Source organism: Schistocerca nitens, chromosome 8 (assembly GCF_023898315.1).
Source record: "Schistocerca nitens isolate TAMUIC-IGC-003100 chromosome 8, iqSchNite1.1, whole genome shotgun sequence".
Classification (NCBI taxonomy): Eukaryota; Metazoa; Arthropoda; class Insecta; order Orthoptera; family Acrididae; genus Schistocerca; species Schistocerca nitens.
In genome coordinates this window covers 237,236,136-237,256,377 of record NC_064621.1, presented here as the reverse complement: position 1 = coordinate 237,256,377, position 20,242 = coordinate 237,236,136, and the positions used below count along the sequence as shown (strand labels likewise).

The following is a 20,242-nucleotide window of genomic DNA, read 5'->3' as shown; positions in this document are numbered from 1 at the left end:
TGGGTTGGTTGACAGGAAATGAACAAAATCATTAAAACAATGTAAAGACTCAAGTATTCAAAAAAATGCTGAAGTGATCTTACATCAAAACCTGAGAATGACCAAATGATTAGTGGAATGGGGGACGGGTGGGGAAGGGTGGAAGACTGAAGACTGCAGAATATAACAAAATTATTGTTTTGTTGGTGACAAATGAGTGTCATATCAAAACTGCAAAAGTTCCAGAAAAATAGTAATTGCTAAGAGGATTGTTGAAGATCACAGAATAAAGTTTTAGCTAACACTTCAGACAGGTGCTGAGGTAATAAGTGTTTGGATGAGAAGAATGGATGCATGTGGAGTTTATTGGTGTAGGTAGGCACATTGAATAAAAAGTGCTGCAGCTGTTGTAATTCTTTATTAAAGGCATGATTGGTTTTGTAATTTAAATTACATCATGAGGTGCGAATTTTATTGATCAAGCCGCAGCTACAGTCAGATCCCAACCTTTCTTTAAAATTTGGAAAATTTTGCAACAAGCGATAGTCATGAATTAAAATGCGGCAATGAAACTGGAACCTCAGGTGAAGCCGTATGAAGACATAATGCTGCAACTGCCATACACAGACTTCATTGCTTATCAGTCTTATCATCGAACACAGTAGCAGTCATTTCTTGTTAAGCATACACTATCAAACAGCTTACTGTTGTCTGTCTCAATTGTATAAACACTCACTTAGTCACACAACTGTTATTGAAGTTATGGCAGTTAGAACAGTATGTATTAGCTGGAAATGCATTTAATGACAATAACCACATTATGTCAGTAGTATGGACAGCATCTGAATTTTAAAAACAATGTAAATACTAACTACAAATACTGTGGCTGCACAGTTAGAGAATTCAGAAAAAAATGCTGTTATATTTATGAGCATAACAGGATAAGTAATGATAATCATAACCAGAACGGTCACTGAGAAGTAATTGTTTGGTAAGGTACTAACTACATTCAAGGTAATACTTCATGCACCCAGAGATGATATTGCTATCCTTTAATATAAAAATGTGGTTAATGAACCTGTTTGAAAAATCTCTTACCAAGTGTGGGAAAACTTCCTACAACCTTACGAAACATGTTCCAGCTGAGCTAGACTCTTAAGTGAAAGAGGTAAAATATTATTAGAACTCAAAACCTAAACTTTTTTAAGGTCCTGTAGTACAATAAAAGAATGGCAAAAATTTAAAAGGAAGAATTAGAAGTGTTCGCTTGTGCACTAAGTTGAACATAGGTTAAAAAGAAATCCATCACAATATGAGGGAAACGTAATGCCAGTACCAGGGGCAATAGATTGCATCATCGTTGCCAGAATAAATGACTCTTTAAATAATTGAACTTCCATGTGTAAAACAAATTCAGATGTCTGTTTACTTTACAAATGAGTTAATGTACTTAATATTTGACATCAATTGTGTAAAACCTTTATGGCAAAAGACGCGAAGCCCTAATTATTTTTCGAGGCTGTAAGTAAGAAAAAGTTAGAATTTATATGAAATTATACTTAAAATATGGTGGAAGTTATTAAATGATTTCATTATCAAACTCAGTATGGGTAATTTGCACTCTGTTTTAATAAAAGTTAGTTTTTCGTGCATCTCAATGTTTGATGTCTTGAACTATGTGTCACACAGTGAGATAGCTTTTCAGGTGCATTGAGTGGCATGTGTGGGTACTATCTGGAAATTGTGTCACAATACAGTTAATAGTAAAGAAGTAACAAATTAAAAGATTATGCCACATGCTGAAGTTTTACTGTACAAGTAGCAAAAATGTAATAAGTGATAAACTTTTTTCTTTCAGTATTTTGTGGAGGGTGTCAGAGAGAAAAGATTTACAAAAGGTTTGAAATTATGTGTAAAGTTTGTTGGAAGTTACTAAGTGCCCTCAGTCTCAAATACTAGTTAAATATATCTTGGTGATTTGCATAATGTGAGTCGTGCTCCATCAGTACATATACACATATTCTAACTTTAATACTTGATTCGCTATGTTAAGCCTTTAATCTCAGATTTTACTTCTTAATGGATAGAGTATGACGTCATTTTAAACTGTTAAATTTGGTCAATAATTATTTGAAATACTGAAAGTTATACTTTTGTTGCCCCTGGAAGCCATTAGATAAGCAATGTGCAACTGGGGGTGTACACCATTTCGCTGTTTAGTAATGTGAAGATTCAAAACAATATTAAAGGGAAAAAATACTTTTTCACATCCTCAAGTGAGAAGAAGAGAAGCAGAATAATACAATTTTAATTCTTCGGTGTATTCACGAGGACAATGGTTCAAACCCACGTCCGGCCACTGTTGTTTAGGTTTTCCGTGATTTCCCTAAATTGCTTCAGGCCAGTTCTGGGATGGTTCCTTTGAAAGGACATGGCTGACTTTCTTCCCCACCCTTCCCTAATCCAATGAGATTGATGACCTGGCTGTTTGGTCCTCTCATCCAAATCGACCAACCTAACTCTTCAGTGTGTTGGTTTCTATTATGTCAATGTGTCAGCAAATTAAATAACATTCTGAACCTGCGTTATGTACTGCCCTGCAAAATTTCCTGTTTGAGCCTTGCATTAATTAATGTTTATAAAACCGTCTGAAATGATAGAAAACAATTGTTACATAGAATGAAATTTTCACTCTACAGCGGAGTGTGCGCTGATGTGAAACTTCCTGGCAGATTAAAACTGTGTGCCGGACCGAGACTCGAACTCGGGACCTTTGCCTTTCGTGGGCAAGTGCTCTACTGACTGAGCTACCCAAGCACGATTCACGCCCCGTCCTCACAGCTTTAATTCCGCCAGTACCTCGTCTCCTACCTTCCAAACTTTACAGAAGCTCTCCTGCGAACCTTGCAGAACTAGCACTCCCGAAAGAAAGGATACTGCGGAGACATGGCTTAGCCACAGCCTGGGGGTTGTTTCTAGAATGAAATTTTCACTCTACAGCGGAGTGTGTGCTGATATGAAACTTCCTGGCAGATTGAAACTGTGTGCCAGACCGAGACTCGAACTCGGGACCTTTTCCTTTCGCAGGCAAGTGCTCTACCGACTGAGCTACCCAAGCACGACTCACGCCCCGCCCTCACAGCTTTAATTCCGCCAGTACCTCGTCATGGCTAAGCCATGTCTCCGCAATATCCTTTCTTTCAGGAGTGCTAGTTCTGCAAGGTTCGCAGGAGAGCATTTGTAAAGTTTGGAAGGTAGGAGACAAGGTACTGGCGGAATTAAAGCTGTGAGGACAGGGCGTGAGTCGTGCTTGGGTAGCTCAGTCGCTAGAGCACTTGCCTGCGAAAGGCAAAGGTCCCAAGTTCGAGTCTCGGTCCGGCACACAGTTTTAATCTGCCAGGAAGTTTCAATTGATAATGATATGTACATTGTAAATCTATTAGGTTATCTGTTATTTATAAATCAGCTATCACCAGATTCATTTTGTAATATAAATTTCAAATAAAAATGCTGTCTGTTTTGGGCTTTACAATTTTCAGTTTTTTGTTTTGCTGCTGCTTGCATATTTTAATTGTGTAGCCACTGTCAAGCATCATACAGATTTTCTCTTTGGAGTATGCCACAACAGAAGTGACATAAAAATGGCAGTCCACATGTGGAACCACACATAAACATTAATATGATCTTGCTTTGAGAAATAATTGATCCAAAGTATCAGTTAAGTTAAACAAGCTGACTTCATTAATAATTATACTGTAAACTTCTCATATCTTCTTGCTACAGGTAGAAAAATTGTGTGTGTAGGAATATTATTGCAATATAACATTCTTTCTCTGTAACCAAACATATTTGTTGCCTCAACAAAGCAATTAAGCTTTCTTCCCTTAATTTTAATCATGCGCAATTTTTTTTTTTAAACATGTACAATAATTTGTTTTGAGAGACACTTCTCTGTAAAGATGACAAAATGTGATTTTGCGCTGCCCCCAGGGGGAAACCAGTGCTGATAGAATGGAAGAAATCAGACAAACGCAAGTCATGTATTGAACGGACATATGATGCACCTCTACAAGTATGTGCATACATGGGAGCACTTAGCTTTGATCCTAGACATGCTCATTTACAGGTAATTATATCACTTAAATGAATATGTATATGTGACGTATGAAGCACTTCACAGCTAATACATGGTAGATAAACATATTACATAATGGACAAGAAGACATCACATAGTGGACAGGCCATGGAACTTGTAGCCTTCATCATAGTGGATACGCATGTAACGCACACTACTGCTTCTGTGTGTGTGTGTGTGTGTGTGTGTGTGTGTGTGTGTGTTGGTGGGACTAAAGTGTGAGTAAGAGTAGTGGAGGTTGCACATGGGAAGGAAAGGAGGGCGACAATTATGATATAGGAGACTCCTGAGAAAACACTGAACAGGAGGATGGATGTACACTATATGATAAAAGTATCCAGACACCTGGCTGAAAATGATGTACAAGTTCGGCGGTAATGCTGGAATTCAGTTTAGTGTTGGCTCACCCTTAGCCTTGATGACAACTTCCACTCTTGCAGGCATATGTTCAGACAGGTGCTATAAGGTTTCTTGGGGATGGCAGCCCATTCTTCACAGAGTGCTGCACTGAGGAGAGGTATCAATGTCGGTTGGTGAGGCCTGGCACAAAGTTGGTGTTCCAAAACATACCAAAGGTTTTCTGTAGGAATCAGGTCAGGACTCTGTGCAGGCCAGTCCATTACAGGGATATTATTGTCGTGTAACCACTCCGCCACAGGCCATACATTATGAACAGGTGCCCGATCGTGTTGAAAGATACAATTGCCATCCCCGAATTCATCAGTGTAGGTCTGTGCTGTGATAGTACCACGCAAAACAACAATGGGTGCAAGTCCCTCCATGAAAAACGAGACCACACCATAACACCACCGCCTCCGAATTTTGCCGTTGGCACTACAAACGCTGGCAGATGACGTTCACCGGACATTCGCCATACCCACACTCTACCATTGGATTGCCACATTGTGTACCGCGATTTGTCACGTGTCGTTTGGAATTTACCGGCGTGATGTGTGGCTTATGAGCAGCTGCTTGACCATGAAATCCAAGTTTTTTCGCCTCCTGCCTAACTGTCGTAGTACTTGCAGTGGATCATGATGCAGTTTGGAATGCCTGTGTGAGGGTCTGGATATATATATTCCTATTACACATTACGACCTTCTTCAATTGTTGGTGGTCTGTCAGTCGACAGACGAGGTCGGCCCGTATGCTTTTGTGCTGTATGTGTCCCTTCATGTTTCCTCTTCACTATCACATTGGAAACAGTGGACCTAGGAATGTTTGGGAGTGTGTAAATCTTGCGTATAGACGAATGACCCAAGTGACACCCAATTATCTGACAACATTCGAAGTTCGTGAGTTTCGCGGAGCGCCCCATTCTGCTCTCTCACAGTGTCTAATGACTGCTGAGATCGCTGATATGGAGTACCTGGCAGTTGGTGGCAGCACAATGGCCTAATATGAAAAACATATATATTTGAAGTGTCCAGATACTTTTGATTACATAGTGTATGTACCAAATCCATACCCAGTCAAGTTGATTCGCGTGAGTTCTCCCACATGAGAACAAGCTAAATGGCACCTGTGTCTGTATCAGAAACACCACAGGTACTGTATGCATTAACTTAATCTGAATTGGGGGTAAGTGAAGGTCATGCAACAGACTAACTTCAGGAAATGTCTGTAGAGATTAAGGAGTTTGCATGAACAAACACACTGGTTGCACTTAATGTTTAGTAATGAGTTTTTCTGTTACAGTCAGATGGTAGGCAGTAGGGTACATATCATTATTTTTGTAGAGCTGCTCAACTGAAATTTGACAGTCTTGTATTTAGTGATGATGATGTTTGCTGTTTTAACTTGTGCTCGTGTGCATTTGTAAGCAACAGTGTTGGATTTTGTGTATGTAAAACCTCAGTACAAGAAGATAATCATAGTAGAAACAATGAATAACATTTAAAAATCATGGGCACAGATCACAAAGAAACTTCTTATACATTTATTTGTAACTGCTTGCTTTTTGAAGAAAAAATAATGATTCATATTTGCAGGTAATGTGTGTGACACATGTATAGTGAGTCAGTATTGGAGTGTTCAGTTTTGGTATGTTGTATTTTATACTGATAGGGAATAATTACTAGAAGTAGACATTTCCCCACAGAAGAATATGATGAGTATCATTTCATCTAACATTGTATATGCTTGATACAGGTACAAGGTGGCCTCATTGTGGTTGCTTATAGTGATGGCTCCCCAGCTAATTTCTTTATGCTGTCAGTTGATGATTGCCAGAAGTACTGGCAGCAGTGGCTTGCACGTCTCCAACAGTACTGGCTGCGAAACAAAGAGGTGGTAGAAAATGCTGCTTTGGCAGCAGCTGAGTAAGTAAGTACATGTTCCACCTAACACTTTCTAAAAGTGAAAACTTCAGCATTAATTAAGTAGTCTGAAAATTATACGCATTTATTGTTTAGCGGCTGATGTAACTGAGTGTGTGGCATGCTGTTTCATTTCTAGGTGTTATTTTAGATGTTGGTTAGATAATGGATGGGGCAAATGTACTTACCAGTCAAGAAAATTTCTGTTTATTTTTACATAGGCAACAGTATGTGAAGGCTTTGAAAGGTAACTTATTAAGAACTTCAGGAGGAACCATTAGTTACATCTTAGTGATGATTAAAAGTGTCAGCCAAGGTGGTTCTCAATGTCCAACCCATGTATTCATGCCATGCTGCTGTTATTACTGGCAAGTTGTCTTGATAGCTTATTTGTGGGAATAGATATGGACCAACAGAGACTGATGTGGGTGGGATCTCATTGATACATATTGCAGGCACCATGTGTGAATCAAAGTTTGCTACCCTTTCGATTAAATGTATTGTAGGTCATACAAGGTCTCACTGACTGTTTAATGAAAGTATTTTCGTCTTCATCCCAGTTCCATTTACATTATTTCTGCTTCTTTTTCACATGTTGGCCTGTAATGCTGTGGCTCATAAAATATTGTAGACTCTGCTATAACTCTGTACACAATACTTGGATATGCACCACAGCACCAGGACACTGATGCTCTACGCTTAGAATATACCACCAATGGCATCTGCACATGCCGTCTATCACAGGCTACCTGTGGTGGACTGCATGACTTGTGCATATGCCATGGCATTCACAACACCATCTACCAGAGCCCTCCACTTTATAAGCACTGTACAGCAGGCATTCTGTCTCATATAATAATAATAATAATAATAATAATAATAATAATAATAATATTTATTCAACATCGAATAATCAATTACAATCCCTAGAAATAATACAGTTTCAGGACATCATACAGATTATTCTTCTGAATACGTCAGTTTATAAATTACAAACTAAAGATTTGTTTGTATTAATAAATTTTACATTTTGATGGATTTTAAATTTGGTAGTATACAATCACGATATTACAAATATTGTTTTTATCAACATTATATTAGTTGTAGGTTACTTAAAACTATGAGCTTGACATACTTATGAAGCACTTTTCATACAGATATAATACTCGTCTAGGGAATAAAAAGGGTTTTCAATTAGAATTCTTTTTAGCTGATCTTTTAATTTGTTAGTAGGAAGGGTTGTGAGACTTTTTGGTAGGGCATTGGCTAGCTTCAGCCCAGCATGAAGTGCATTTTTTTCATATAAAGCTGTTCTGTGGCTATTTACATGGTATCTGAACTTTTGCCTTGTATCATACTGGTGCAGGTCACAGTTGAAATTTGGATTTATTGTTTCCACAAGCAATATAACTTTCAATATGTATACACCTATAATGGTAAGCACACCTACTTTTGGGAACAGATTCCGACATGATTCTCTAGGTTTGGCACCACAAATAATTCAGATAACTTTTTTCTGTAGTATTAATAATGTATTTAGGTTGGCTTGAGTTGTTGCACCCCATATTTCTACAGCATAGTTTAAGTTTGATGAGAATAGGGCATGATAAGCAGTTTTTAGTACACACATGTCCGTACAATATTTTCTAATCGTATTTATAGCAAACACATTCTTCGACAGCATACATGCTAAGGAATCAATATGCATGTCCCATTTGAGGCTGTCCTGGATTGTAATTCCCAAGAACTTTGTCCATTTTTCCTTTTTTACAATGTCATTTCCTATGGATAATTTCATGTCAAATTCTATTTGTTTCTTGTGTTAAATTCCATCATTGCAGTCTTTGAAGCACTTACATTTAGATGGCTTTCATTAAAATACTTGACTATTTCATTATATCTAAAAACAAAGATGATGTGACTTACCAAACGAAAGTGCTGGCAGGTCGATAGACACACAAACAAACACAAACATACACACAAAATTCAAGCTTTCGCAACCAACGGTTGCTTCATCAGGAAAGAGGGAAAGACGAAAGGATGTGGGTTTTAAGGGAGAGGGTAAGGAGTCATTCCAATCCCGGGAGCGGAAACACTTACCTTAGGGGGAAAAAAGGACAGGTATACACTCGCACACACACACATAACCATTCGCACATACACAGACACAAGCAGACGTGCGGACGGGTGTGTGTGTGTGTGTGTGTGTGTGTGTGTGTGTGTGTGTGTGTGTGTGTGTGTGTGTGTGTGTGTGTGTGTGTGTGGGCGCGCGCGCGCGAGTGTATACCTGTCCTTTTTTCCCCCTAAGGTAAGTGTTTCCGCTCCCGGGATTGGAATGACTCCTTACTCTCTCCCATAAAACCCACATCGTTTCGTCTTTCCCTCTCCTTCCCTCTTTCCTGATGAAGCAACCGTTGGTTGCGAAAGCTTGAATTTTGTGTGTATGTTTGTGTTTGTTTGTGTGTCTATCGACCTGCCAGCACTTTCGTTTGGTAAGTCACATCATCTTTGTTTTTAGATATATTTTTCCCACGTGGAATGTTTCCCTGTATTATATTCATATGACTATTTCATTAGTTACACTGTTGCATAGTACCTCCAGACTCTCATAGTCTTTGTGTGTACACACTATTGATGTGTCATCTGCATACAATATTTTTGTACAGTTAGGAGAACAATACTGTATATCATTAACATAAATCAAGAAAAGAAGGGATCCCAAGACAGAACCTTGTGGCACTCCATATTTGATATCAGTAATTTTAGATTTGTAAGACCCACTGTTTGTTTTAAGCAAGACAAATTGTTTTCTATTGCTCATATACGATTTTATTAGCTCATAGCCAGTTGCTCTGATACCCAGGTTCCACAGGTTGTCAAGTAATATGGTGATGTTGACACAATCAAAAGCTTTTTCTAGATCAAGGAACACTCCAGTTACATACTCCTTGTTCTCTATGGCCGTTATTATTTTGTCTATGTGTTGACTCAGGAATGTCATTAGTCTAGTATAAAGAACTTTGTCAACTACCTTAGAAAATGCAGGTAAGATTGAGATGGGGCGGTAGTTTTCAATTTTAGATTTATCACCTTTCTTGTGAATCGGGGTTACTTGTGCTGTCTTTAGACTATCTGGGAAACAACCTGATGCAATTACATCATTTACTGCTGTGGCCATGGCATCAGATATGTTGTCTATGCATCTTTTCAGTGTACTGATAGACAATCCATCATAGCCTGCTGATTTTGTATTTTTTAATGACATTTTTATGTTTTTGACTTCCTTGTTATTGGTTGGGGCCAAGTATATGGTTTGTTTGATTGGAATGCTCCTATATCTATGCTGAAGATTCTTAAAATGGCCATTGACAGATTTTCCAACAGAAGAAAAGTGCTCATTAAAAACATTTGCAATCTGACATTGACATTTCATGATATGCCCTTTATGGTTTATAGTAAAATCACTTGTTGATCTGTCCTTACAATCCCTAAAGCTATTTATTACTTTCCAGACAGCTAAACCTGTGTTAGTAGAGTTCCTGTTTATTGTTAGCAGCTGCTTGTATCTGTATCTGGATTGCTTCTGTGTTTATGTCTATGTTCTCAACTGTTCTTCGCTTGTATGAAGTAGAAGAATAAACTTTGCTTAATTGTGGCTGTACTGTTGTTTGTGTCTTATGTTATCACAACTTCCGTTACTACATCTGGTACAGCAACTGTATGTAGAATATTTGAATTAAAAAAGGTCTTGCTTACAATTTATTAACCACGTGTTTTGCCTTTGTGAGGAGTCTTCAGATTATTTTAAAATTTTCCTTTTACAATATTTAAAAAACAAAAGAGCTCTCTGCTATATTGAAGCATGCGTTAGATCAGATGAATCTGCAGAGACATTAATAAAATTGTTCCAGCAGGCCAGAATGGTGCAGTGGTAGGACCACACTCTCAAAAAAGTACACACATTTAAACATAATACACAGAGATGCCAACATATGCCATACTCCTGCCTTGAAGTTACAGTGGCATTGATGTTATGTTTAAATGTGGACACTTGCTCTTGACCAAGAGAGATGGTGCAGTGGTTAGCATTCAGGAGGATGACCGTTTAAAGCCACAATCAGCCATGTTGAATTAGTTATTCTGTGATTTCCCTAAATCTCTCCAGACAAATGCGAGGATGGTTCCTTTGAAAGGGCATGGCTGATTTCCTACCTCATCCTTAAATCAGTTCAAGCTTGTGCTGCATCTCTAATGGCCTTGATGTCAACAGGACATTAATCACTACCCTTCATTCTTACCCTTTTGTGAGTGTGGTCCTATCATTGCACCATTCTGGCCTGCAGGTATGGCATTATTAAGGTCCTTGCAGGTTCATCTGATTCAACACGTGCTTGAATCTAGCACAGAGACATTTTATAGTGTTTTAAATTTTGTAAAAGAAAAATTTTAAGATAATCCGAAGGTGCCCCATGAAGGCAAAATGCATATTTGGTAAAAAAAATGAATTGCAACCAAGATTGTTTTTAATTCAAATGTTTTAGTCTTTGCTGAGGATTCACATGATTTCCTGAGGTATCCAAACTTTTTCAGATAAAATGAGTCAAAACTAATACATAAGACAGTTGGTTCAGAAATCTTTTTCTCCTGAAAAAATAGTCATTCTTGCTGAAATAAATTCCTTGTGTACTGATTTGACTCACATTGATCATTGCAAAACATGTAACGATGGACAAATTGTGCACATTTGTGGCAACAAGGCACAAAGTTGTCAACTTATAATGTTGACTCCACCTTTTGTGTCATCAATGCAAGTCTTTGTTCCTTCCAATATAGTAATGGACATTTTTCTTGAGTACTTCATTGTTGTCGTCACCATCATCATCATAATTACCACTGCCTTTTTTCTTGGTTTATGAATCTTTCAGCCAAACTAAAACTTCATCATCACAATCTGTGTCCATTTCACCTAAAAAATCCTCTTTAACTTCATTATTATCCATTTCAAACAATTTACATTTGATTTCTTCAAGATGTTTTGGGTTGAGTAATTTGTTGTTGTTGTGGTCTTCAGTCCAGAGACTGGTTTGATGCAGCTCTCCATGTTACTCTATCCTGTGCAAGCCTCTTCATCTCTGAATAGATACTGCAGCTTACATCCTTCTAAATATGCTTAGTGTATTCATCTCTTGGTCTCCCTCTACGATTTGTACCCTCTTATGCTTCCTTCCAATACTAAACTGGTGATCCCTTGACACCTCTAAACGTGTCCTACCAACCTATCCCTTCTTCTAGTCAAGTTGTGCCACAAATTTCTCTTCTCATCAGTTCTCTTCAGTATCTGCTTATAAGTTACGTGATCTACCCATCTAATCTTCAGCATCCTCTTGTAGCACCACATTTCAAAAGCTTCTATTCTCCTCTTCTCTAAACTATTTATTGTCCATGTTTCACTTTCATACATGGCTACACTCCATACAAATACTTTCAGGAGAGACTTCCTGACACTCAAATCTATACTTGATGTTAACAAGTTTCTCTTCTTCATAAACGCTTTGCTTGTCATAGCCAGTCTTCATTTTATATCCTCTCTACTTCAAGTGTCTCATTTCCTAATCTAATTCCCTCAGCATCACCTGATTTAATTCAACTACATTCCATTATCCTCGTTTTACTTTTGTTGATGTTCATCTTATGTCCTCCTTTCAAGATACTGTTCATTCCATGCAACTACTCTTCCAAATCCTTTGCTGTCTCCGACAGAATTACAATGTTGTCGGCAAACCTCAATGGTTTCATTTCTTTCCCCTGGGTTTTAATACTTACTCCAAATTTTTCTTTTGTTTCCTCTACTGCGTGGTCAATATACAGACTGAATATTTTTGGTTCAGAAACGGGCGGTTCGGGCAATAAGTGGTGTAAGTTCATGAACCTCTTGTCGACTCCTGTTCATGAGTCTGGGTATTTTGACATTGGTCTCTCAATGTATATGTTCCTTACTGTCATTTCTTGTTAACAGTATTAGCTTATTCCCAAGAATAAGCAGCTTTCACTTGGTTAATACTCGACAGAAATAAAACCTGCATTTGGATCAGATTTCTGTAACTCTTGTGCAAAAAGGTGTGCAGTATACTGCTGCATCCATTTTCAGTAAGCTACCACTCAAATTCAAAAATCTTAGCAGTAATCCACACACTTTCAAATCAAAACTGAAGAGTTTCCTCATGGGCCACTCCTTCTATTCTGTTGAGGAGTTCCTTGAAAAATTAAGCTGATTCTCATTGTATTGTTGTGTTTACTTAAACTTATGGACTGACTTTTTTCAGATTCATAAACTACTCAATTTGGTCCCGCAGAACTTGATGTGTAAATAAAAAATAAATAAAATAACATCATGCTCCCTGTATTTTACCCCTACCACCTTCAGAATTTAAGTGAGATTATTCCAGCCGGCATTGTCAAAAGCGTTCTCTGAGTCAACAAATGCTATAAACATAGGTTTCTCTTTCCTTAACCTCTCTTCTAAGATCAAGTCGTAGTCAGTATTGGCTTGTGTGTTGCAACATTTCTACAGAATGCAAACTGATATTCCCCAAGGTTGTCTTCTAGCAGTTTTTCCATTCGTCTGTAAAGAATTCGTGATAGTATTTTTCAACCATGATCTATTAAACAGATAGTTTGGTAATTTTCACATCTGCCAACACATGCTTTCTTTGGGATTGGAATTAATATATTCTTCTTGAAGTCTGAGGGTATTTCACCTGTCTCATACATCTTGCTCTCAAGATGGAAGAGTTTTGTCATGCAAAGGCTATCAGTAGTATTCTAATGGAATGTTGTTTACCCCCGGGGCCGTTTTTCAACTTAGGTCTTTCAGTGCTCCGTCAAATTCTTCACATCATATCTCCCATTTCATCTTCATCTTCATCCTCTTCCATTCCCATAATGTTGTTGTCAAGTACATCGCCCTTGCGTAGACCCTCTATCTGCTCCTTTCACCTTTCTGCTTTCTCTTCTTTGCTTAGGACTGGTTTTCCATCTGGGCTCTTTTCCATCTTTACAGTAAAGCTGCATGCCGTAGGGAAAAATGGCTGTAATTTTCCCTTTCTTTCAGCCATTCACAGTACCAGCACAGCAAGGCTGTTTTGGTTGGTATTACAAGGCCAGATCAGTCAATCGTCCAGACTGTTGTCCCTGCAAATATTGAAAAGACTGCTGCCTCTCTTCAGGAACCATGGCCTCTCAACAGATACTCCTCCGTTGTGGTCACACCCACAGTACGGCTGTCTGTATCTCTGAGGCACACAAGGCTCCCCACCAATGGCAAGGTCTGTGGTTCATGGGGGAGAGGAATTTACACACCTTAATGTAACTTGCCATGATTAACTGTCTCTCACCTAAAATAATAAAATCCCTATAAAGTAACGCAATCAGATGTCGTGTATCAATCTGATACTTGATATTCAAACAGCCATAACAAATGATTAAATGATCAAAAAAGAAAATAAATGCCTTTCACAATCTAAAGTAGCTGTGTACTACTTATAAAGTTACGTTGACAGCCAAATAAATGTACTGTAAAATGAAGTGGGAACTGGCACAGCATATCAGATTGAGCAATCAGTACATTTCTTGACAACAGGGCAGTCAATATTGTGCTGAAGCTTACAGTAATGAAATGGGAAGCTGCTAGTGAGAAGGTATCATTAGTGTTGATTATTGAAGAACACATTGCTGCACTGGAGCTGGGACAAAGTCTGGTGTTGTGTAGTATTCAAGTATGAAAGGTGTTGTGTTGGAGACAGGCACAATGAAAAAGACTGCTAAACATTTAACCTTTCGGATAAAAAAGTCCTTCTTCTGAAATCACACACACACACACACACACACACACACACTCACACACACACACGAGCAAAAGGACAACGTCTGCAGACTGCGACTTCATCTGATATGAGCAGCAGTCTGCTGGGGTGGGTGGTGGATGTAAGGAGGAGGCTTGGTGTGGAGAGCAGAATTGATAGCAGGGTGGGGGAAGATGCTGCACTGCATCTGGGAACAATCAGGAAAGGGGATTGGTAGGTGAAGGACAGGGAGTGGTGAATGTTTAGGCCAGGGAGGTTACAAGAATGAAAAACATGTTCTAGGGAGAGTTACCACCCGCACAGTTCAGAAAAGCATATTGTGTTGTGCAGCATGTTCAGCCACTGAGTAGTCCAGCTGTCTTTTGGCTATGGTTTGGCAGTGGTCATGTACACAGACAGACATCTTATTAGTGCTGATGTCCACAAAGAAAGTGGTACAATGGTTGCAGCTTAGTTTGTAGATCACAGGGCTGCTTTCACAGGTAACCCCGTTGATAGGGTAGTACAGGGTTTGTATACAAAGTAATGAGACTGATTTTTTGCCGATGCAACTGTACTTCACAGCACACGCTCACCCACGGGGATTGGTGGTGGGGGGTGTCTGGCCGAAAATGCGTGGCGTGTCAGTCACCTGCAGACTCTTGTCTTGGCAGCATCATGCATTGAATGGATTCTTCGTTCGTGGTGCAACATGCAGCAAACAATCAAGCAATGTTACTCCATCAAGTTTTGTGTGAAACTAGGAAAATCAGGTATGGAAACATTGGATGTGTGTCGGCAAGCCTATGGCGATCATTACCTGTCAAAAGTCCAGGTTCTCAGATGGGTGAAGAGCTTTAAAGAGGGCCGGGACAACTTTGAGGACAAGGACCGCTCCAGACGCCCGTCAACTAGCAAAACTGATGAAAATGTTGACCATGTGTGCGTTTTATAGAACACTGACCATCGCATGAGTGTCAGGATTATAGCAGATGACCTCAGACCTGATAAAATGACAGTGCACAACATTATCACCAAAGAATTGTCGATGAGGAAGATCTGTGCCAAGATGGTACCGAAGATTTTGTCAGACGTTCAAAAGCAAGCACGTTTGGACACCTGCCAAGACAATCCCCAGAGCCTTTAAGCTGATCTGGAATTTTTAGATAATTTTGTCACTGGAGATGAAACCTGGGTGTTTCAGTACAACCCAGAGATAAAGTGCATGAGAGCCGAATGGCACATCGTGGCATCCCCACATCCAAAAAGGCTTGCATGAGCAAATCGGAGGCGAAAGCCATGCTGATTGTGTTTTTTGACATCAGGGGGCGTGGTTCATGATGAGTTTGTGCCCCAAGGCCAAACTGTCAACGGTGATTTTTATTGTGAAGTGCTCAAGAGACTGAAAGCCAGGGTCCATCGCGTGAGGCCAGCCATCACCAGTGATTGGAAGCTGCATCATGACAACATGCTGAGTCAAGCTGCTTCATGGTGGTCAGCTACCTGGCCAAGAAAGAGGTTCCAATGATTACCCAGTCCTGATGAGGCCCCACCAGACTTTTTTTTTTGTTCCCCAAACTAAAAACTTCTTTCAGGGCAGCATTGTGAGACCCCGAGGAAGGTCCAAGCTACCACGACAAGGGCTTTATAGGCCATCCTGGACTCAGCGTTCGCAGCAGTGTTTGAAGCATGGTTATCTTGCATGCAGCGGATTGTTGACTCTCAAGGGTCATACATTGAAGAGTACTAAGTGGTTGTAGTGATATCTACAATAAATTTTGATTCACAAGCTCAGTCTCATTACTTTTTATACAAACCCTGTATATGCCTGTGGCAGGACTGGAGCAGGTGGTAGTGGGAGGATGCATGGGACAGGTCTTGCAACTAGGTACATTGCAGGGATATGAGGCTAGGTGTTGGGGGCAGCGATGGAGTAAGAGTGCATATGGATACTGCATAGTTTCAGTAGGTAGCGGAATACCACTGTATGAGGGGTGGGCATTATATTCCTCATTTCAGGGTATGATAACAGGTAGTCAAAACTGTGGCAGAGATTGTGATTCGATACTGACTGCAGAGTCCTGAGAGGAGTGCTCCTTGTGGCTGGACAGGTGGTATGTGGGAGATGGTAGGTGATTAGAGAGACAAGGCATGGGAGATGTGTGTGTGTGTGGACAATGTTGGTGATTTTGGTCTGTGAAAGCCTCAGTGAGACTCCTGGCAGATTAGGAGAAGGACTGCTCACCAATACAGGTTGGAGGACCAGGTGAAGCAAATGGGGGAGAAGGTGTTGATGTTCTGGAGGACTCTTCATAGGGTGTTCTCACCCTCAGTCCAGATCATGAAAATGTCATTAATGAATCTGAAGCAGGTGAGGAGTTTGGTATTCTGGGTAGTTAGGAAGGGCTATACTAAAAGACCCATGAATAGGTTGCTGTACCATGGATTTGTTTGTGGGCGATGCCTTCAAAGGAAAAGTAACTGTGGGTGAGGATATAGTTGTTCATGATGACCAGGTTTGCAGTCAGTTGGGCATTGGAAAAGGTAATGTTCAATAGCAGCCACCCACCTCAGCGATTTCTGCTCATGTCAGATGCAGTCACAATCCACAGCCAGTCCCCGGCAGCCATAGACAGTGGCCATGTGTATGAGTTGTGCTTGTGTGATATGTGATTTATTCATCTCATTACGTACAATTTTCAAATCATTTGATTTTATGTACAGGAGACATGTCAAGGTTTACAAAAGAAACTTTTTACAATTTTTTAAGAGAAATACAAAAGTTTGCATTATATTTTACATTTCTAAGTTACAGCTACACATGTACATAAAATAACACATATGATACAATCCCTGTGTTCAGACTGTGAAGCTGTCCTCAATGAATTCAACGACAGAATAATAACACTTTTTCACCAGAAGAGTAAAGAGCAGTCTTTTCAGTGAACCAAGCTCCATTTTAAATACATTACTGCCTTTTATTTTATTGAAAATTTTTAACCCCATACACTTTGGCGTTTGGGCATAAAGTTTTAAACAATGTGTTGGAAGTTTGAAGTTATCTCTGTGGCAAGTGCTGTAGTTGTGGTCAAAATGGAAAGTGTCTAGTGTATGTTGATTTTTATATAGGAACACCACCATCTCACATATGTAAAGTGAGGGGATAGATAGTATTTTTAAATTTTTTAACAGTGGTCGACAGGATTCCCATTTTTTTTTGCAACACACATGTTTCTAATTACTTTCTTTTGTAATACTAGGAGCCTAGTGACATTTGCTGAATTTCCACAGAAGATTATGCCATAACGAATAACTGACTTAAAGTAGCAGTGATAAACTATCTTTCTGGTATCCATGTTTGTGGCACCTGACAAAATACACATTGCAAATGCTAAGAATGTGTGAATGTGTGTTTTCTGTTTTGGGAGGACTTACTGTATGAAAGCTTTAATGTTTCATTGTGCCTGTCTGTGACTCAAATGGGTTTACTTAAACTTATGGCTTGACTTTTTTTGGGTTCATAAACATTTTATTTTATCTGTAATTACTTTTATGTTGTAATTTCATGTACTGACATGTTCCATGACCTTGGAGATTTGCTCCTCAGTTTGGTGCTACAGAACTAGATGTATGCATAAATAAATAAATAAATAAATAAATACCCAAACTGGTGGACGAGTGTGTCAGCACTACCAGCAGTCATTTCCATTTGTGTAGCAAGGTGTTTGATTGTAATCCGTTGATCACCTGAAATGAGAGTGTCTGTACTTTCCAACATCACAGGACCCACAGCAGTGTGCAGCCAGCCAGCACCTGGGAGATAAGACAGGTTTTTGTGGCCTTGTTTCAGTGATCACAGACTCATTGTGCTTTTGTTCACTGCCAGGTCACCATAGACATGTGAATATCCATGATGCTCTGATTTCATTGCTTTGGAAAGTAACATGTAGTGTTTGGTGGAATTCGAATTTATACCTCCGTAACATGAAAAAATGCAGCATACATGTTGCTGCACAACAAAAATCTTTCCAAAAAGTGTTTTTTCCCCCTGGGTTTCGTTTTCTAAAGTGCTGACAAATTCTACGTCTGTGTAGAAAACCATAAACATACTAATGATTGATAAGTTTTACAGTGCCGAGGAAAAGTATACTGTCACTTAACACGGATAAAGTGTATTTTCACCCAGGAGAAAGTGTATTTTCAACCGGGAAATTCAGGAAAAATCCGGGAATTGTTTTTCCTTGTCCATGTGTACACCCAGATGAAATAGCTTGTGAGCGCAATGGCAGGTATAGTGGCTATTCTGTATGTAGATTGTGCAGATCATTGATGCCAGACTCGAGATTTGGGCAGATAAGCAGCTGTTTGGCATGGCCTCACAAACAAACATGGAATTACTTGTGATAAGACAAAATTCCTGTCTCTTACACTGACACTCTGATATATTGTCATCGACGATTCCTCTGCCACAGACATCAGCTTAATTACTGTTAGAGTATGTAAATTCTTTGGCATTTGTATGTCATCTCCATGATACAATGCACTGATTGCTACATATAACATACCAGCACATTAGGTAAGACAGTGTGTTCATGACTCTGCCAGTGAAGATAGTCATCAAGAATGCAAAATATCATTTAAGCCTCATTTGGCAAGAAATGAACTGAGTTTGTGCAAAGAATGTTGTAAAAAGCTACATTTCAACTGTACTGTAGTGTAACCTAAGGCGAATGTTGGGATGGTTCCTTTGAAAAGTTTTGTACTGTTTCTGTAATACTGTCTTTTCTCAAGTTCTCAGTTATGGTCTATCATACTTCTTTTCTACTGCTGAAGTATGTTGTTAAAGTTCCATTCCAATCTGCAGTTTGTGTCTTTCTCACGTGAACTGATCGAGCCAGGTGGCGCAGTGCTTAGCACACTGAACCCTCATGTGGGAGAATGATAGTTAAATCCCGTGTCCATCCATCCTGATGTAGGTTTTCCATAATTTCCCTAAATCACTCCAGGCAAATGCCGGGATGGATCCTTTGAAAGGGCACGGCCAACTTCCTTCCCCATCCTTCCCTAATCTGATGAGACCGATGACCTCGCTGCTTGGTCTCCTCTCCCACAGTCCAACCCAACTCACTTGAACTGAATTCATTATTTAGCTTCGTATTTCTCTTTTTCCAGTTTCTGCTTCTTCTTTTCTTCCTATTCTTTCCTCGGTCAAGAAAAAATTATTTTCAGCTCCAATTTTGTAAATTTTATCACCTATTTTATAGTATTATTTAGTTGTACAGTTCTGTAATGTGACAGAAATTAAAGTTACAATAAATACCTCAGCATAATGTAAAATTTCTTATATGTTTTGAGTGCCTTATAATATTAACTTCAGTTCTTTGTTTGTTTCAGGATGAGACCTCTTCAGTTGTGTTCAAAGTTATCATCTCAGTAGCGTGTTACTGCTGAATCTATATAGAGGAAGCCCGATATTATTTTACAAAATATTCCACTAAGTCTTAAATATATTTTGTACTGAAGTTTTGAATGGAATCTCTACATCACAATTTTTGTGGCTATAAATCAGTTTATATTGAATAAATGTTATTGTATTAATTTTTTGGCTTGTTGGTCTAATTTTATTGTATAGGTTGATGTGTTGGTGGGTATGTTTTAGAATGCAAAGAATCAGAATATGATTCCCATTGCTCATATGCTTTTCTCTGATACTTAAAATGATCTACACACCTGGCAATGCTTTCTCTATGTGAAATAATACCAAGTTGCTTCAAGGCTTGGATTACAAATTAACCTACATGTGGATAAGCTAGTAAAAGGTTGAGGGAAGGTGAGGAATTACATAAAACTGTGCCATTTAAACTAACCTTTTAGTTGAAGACGGCTTTACATTTGTTATCCTACTCATTGTATTCCTTCATTCATAACTGCTAATGAAATACAGTCCCCCTAGCCATTGACTGTAAATG

The 20,242-nt window shown here is 39.1% G+C and overlaps 1 protein-coding gene across 1 annotated transcript in view; it reads left to right on the top strand.

Moving 5' to 3' along the window:
- The window catches only part of LOC126199110 (mitochondrial genome maintenance exonuclease 1-like), a 51,788-nt gene extending 31,917 nt beyond the window's left edge, over nucleotides 1–19,871 (top strand). Inside the window, exons 3-5 of the mRNA XM_049935864.1 lie at nucleotides 3,970–4,105; nucleotides 6,266–6,439; nucleotides 19,668–19,871. Of these exons, the coding sequence (XP_049791821.1) occupies nucleotides 3,970–4,105; nucleotides 6,266–6,439 (310 nt within the window). The 3' untranslated portion in view covers nucleotides 19,668–19,871. The remainder of the gene's footprint in view (nucleotides 1–3,969; nucleotides 4,106–6,265; nucleotides 6,440–19,667) is intronic.
- Nucleotides 19,872–20,242: the final 371 nt, after the last annotated feature.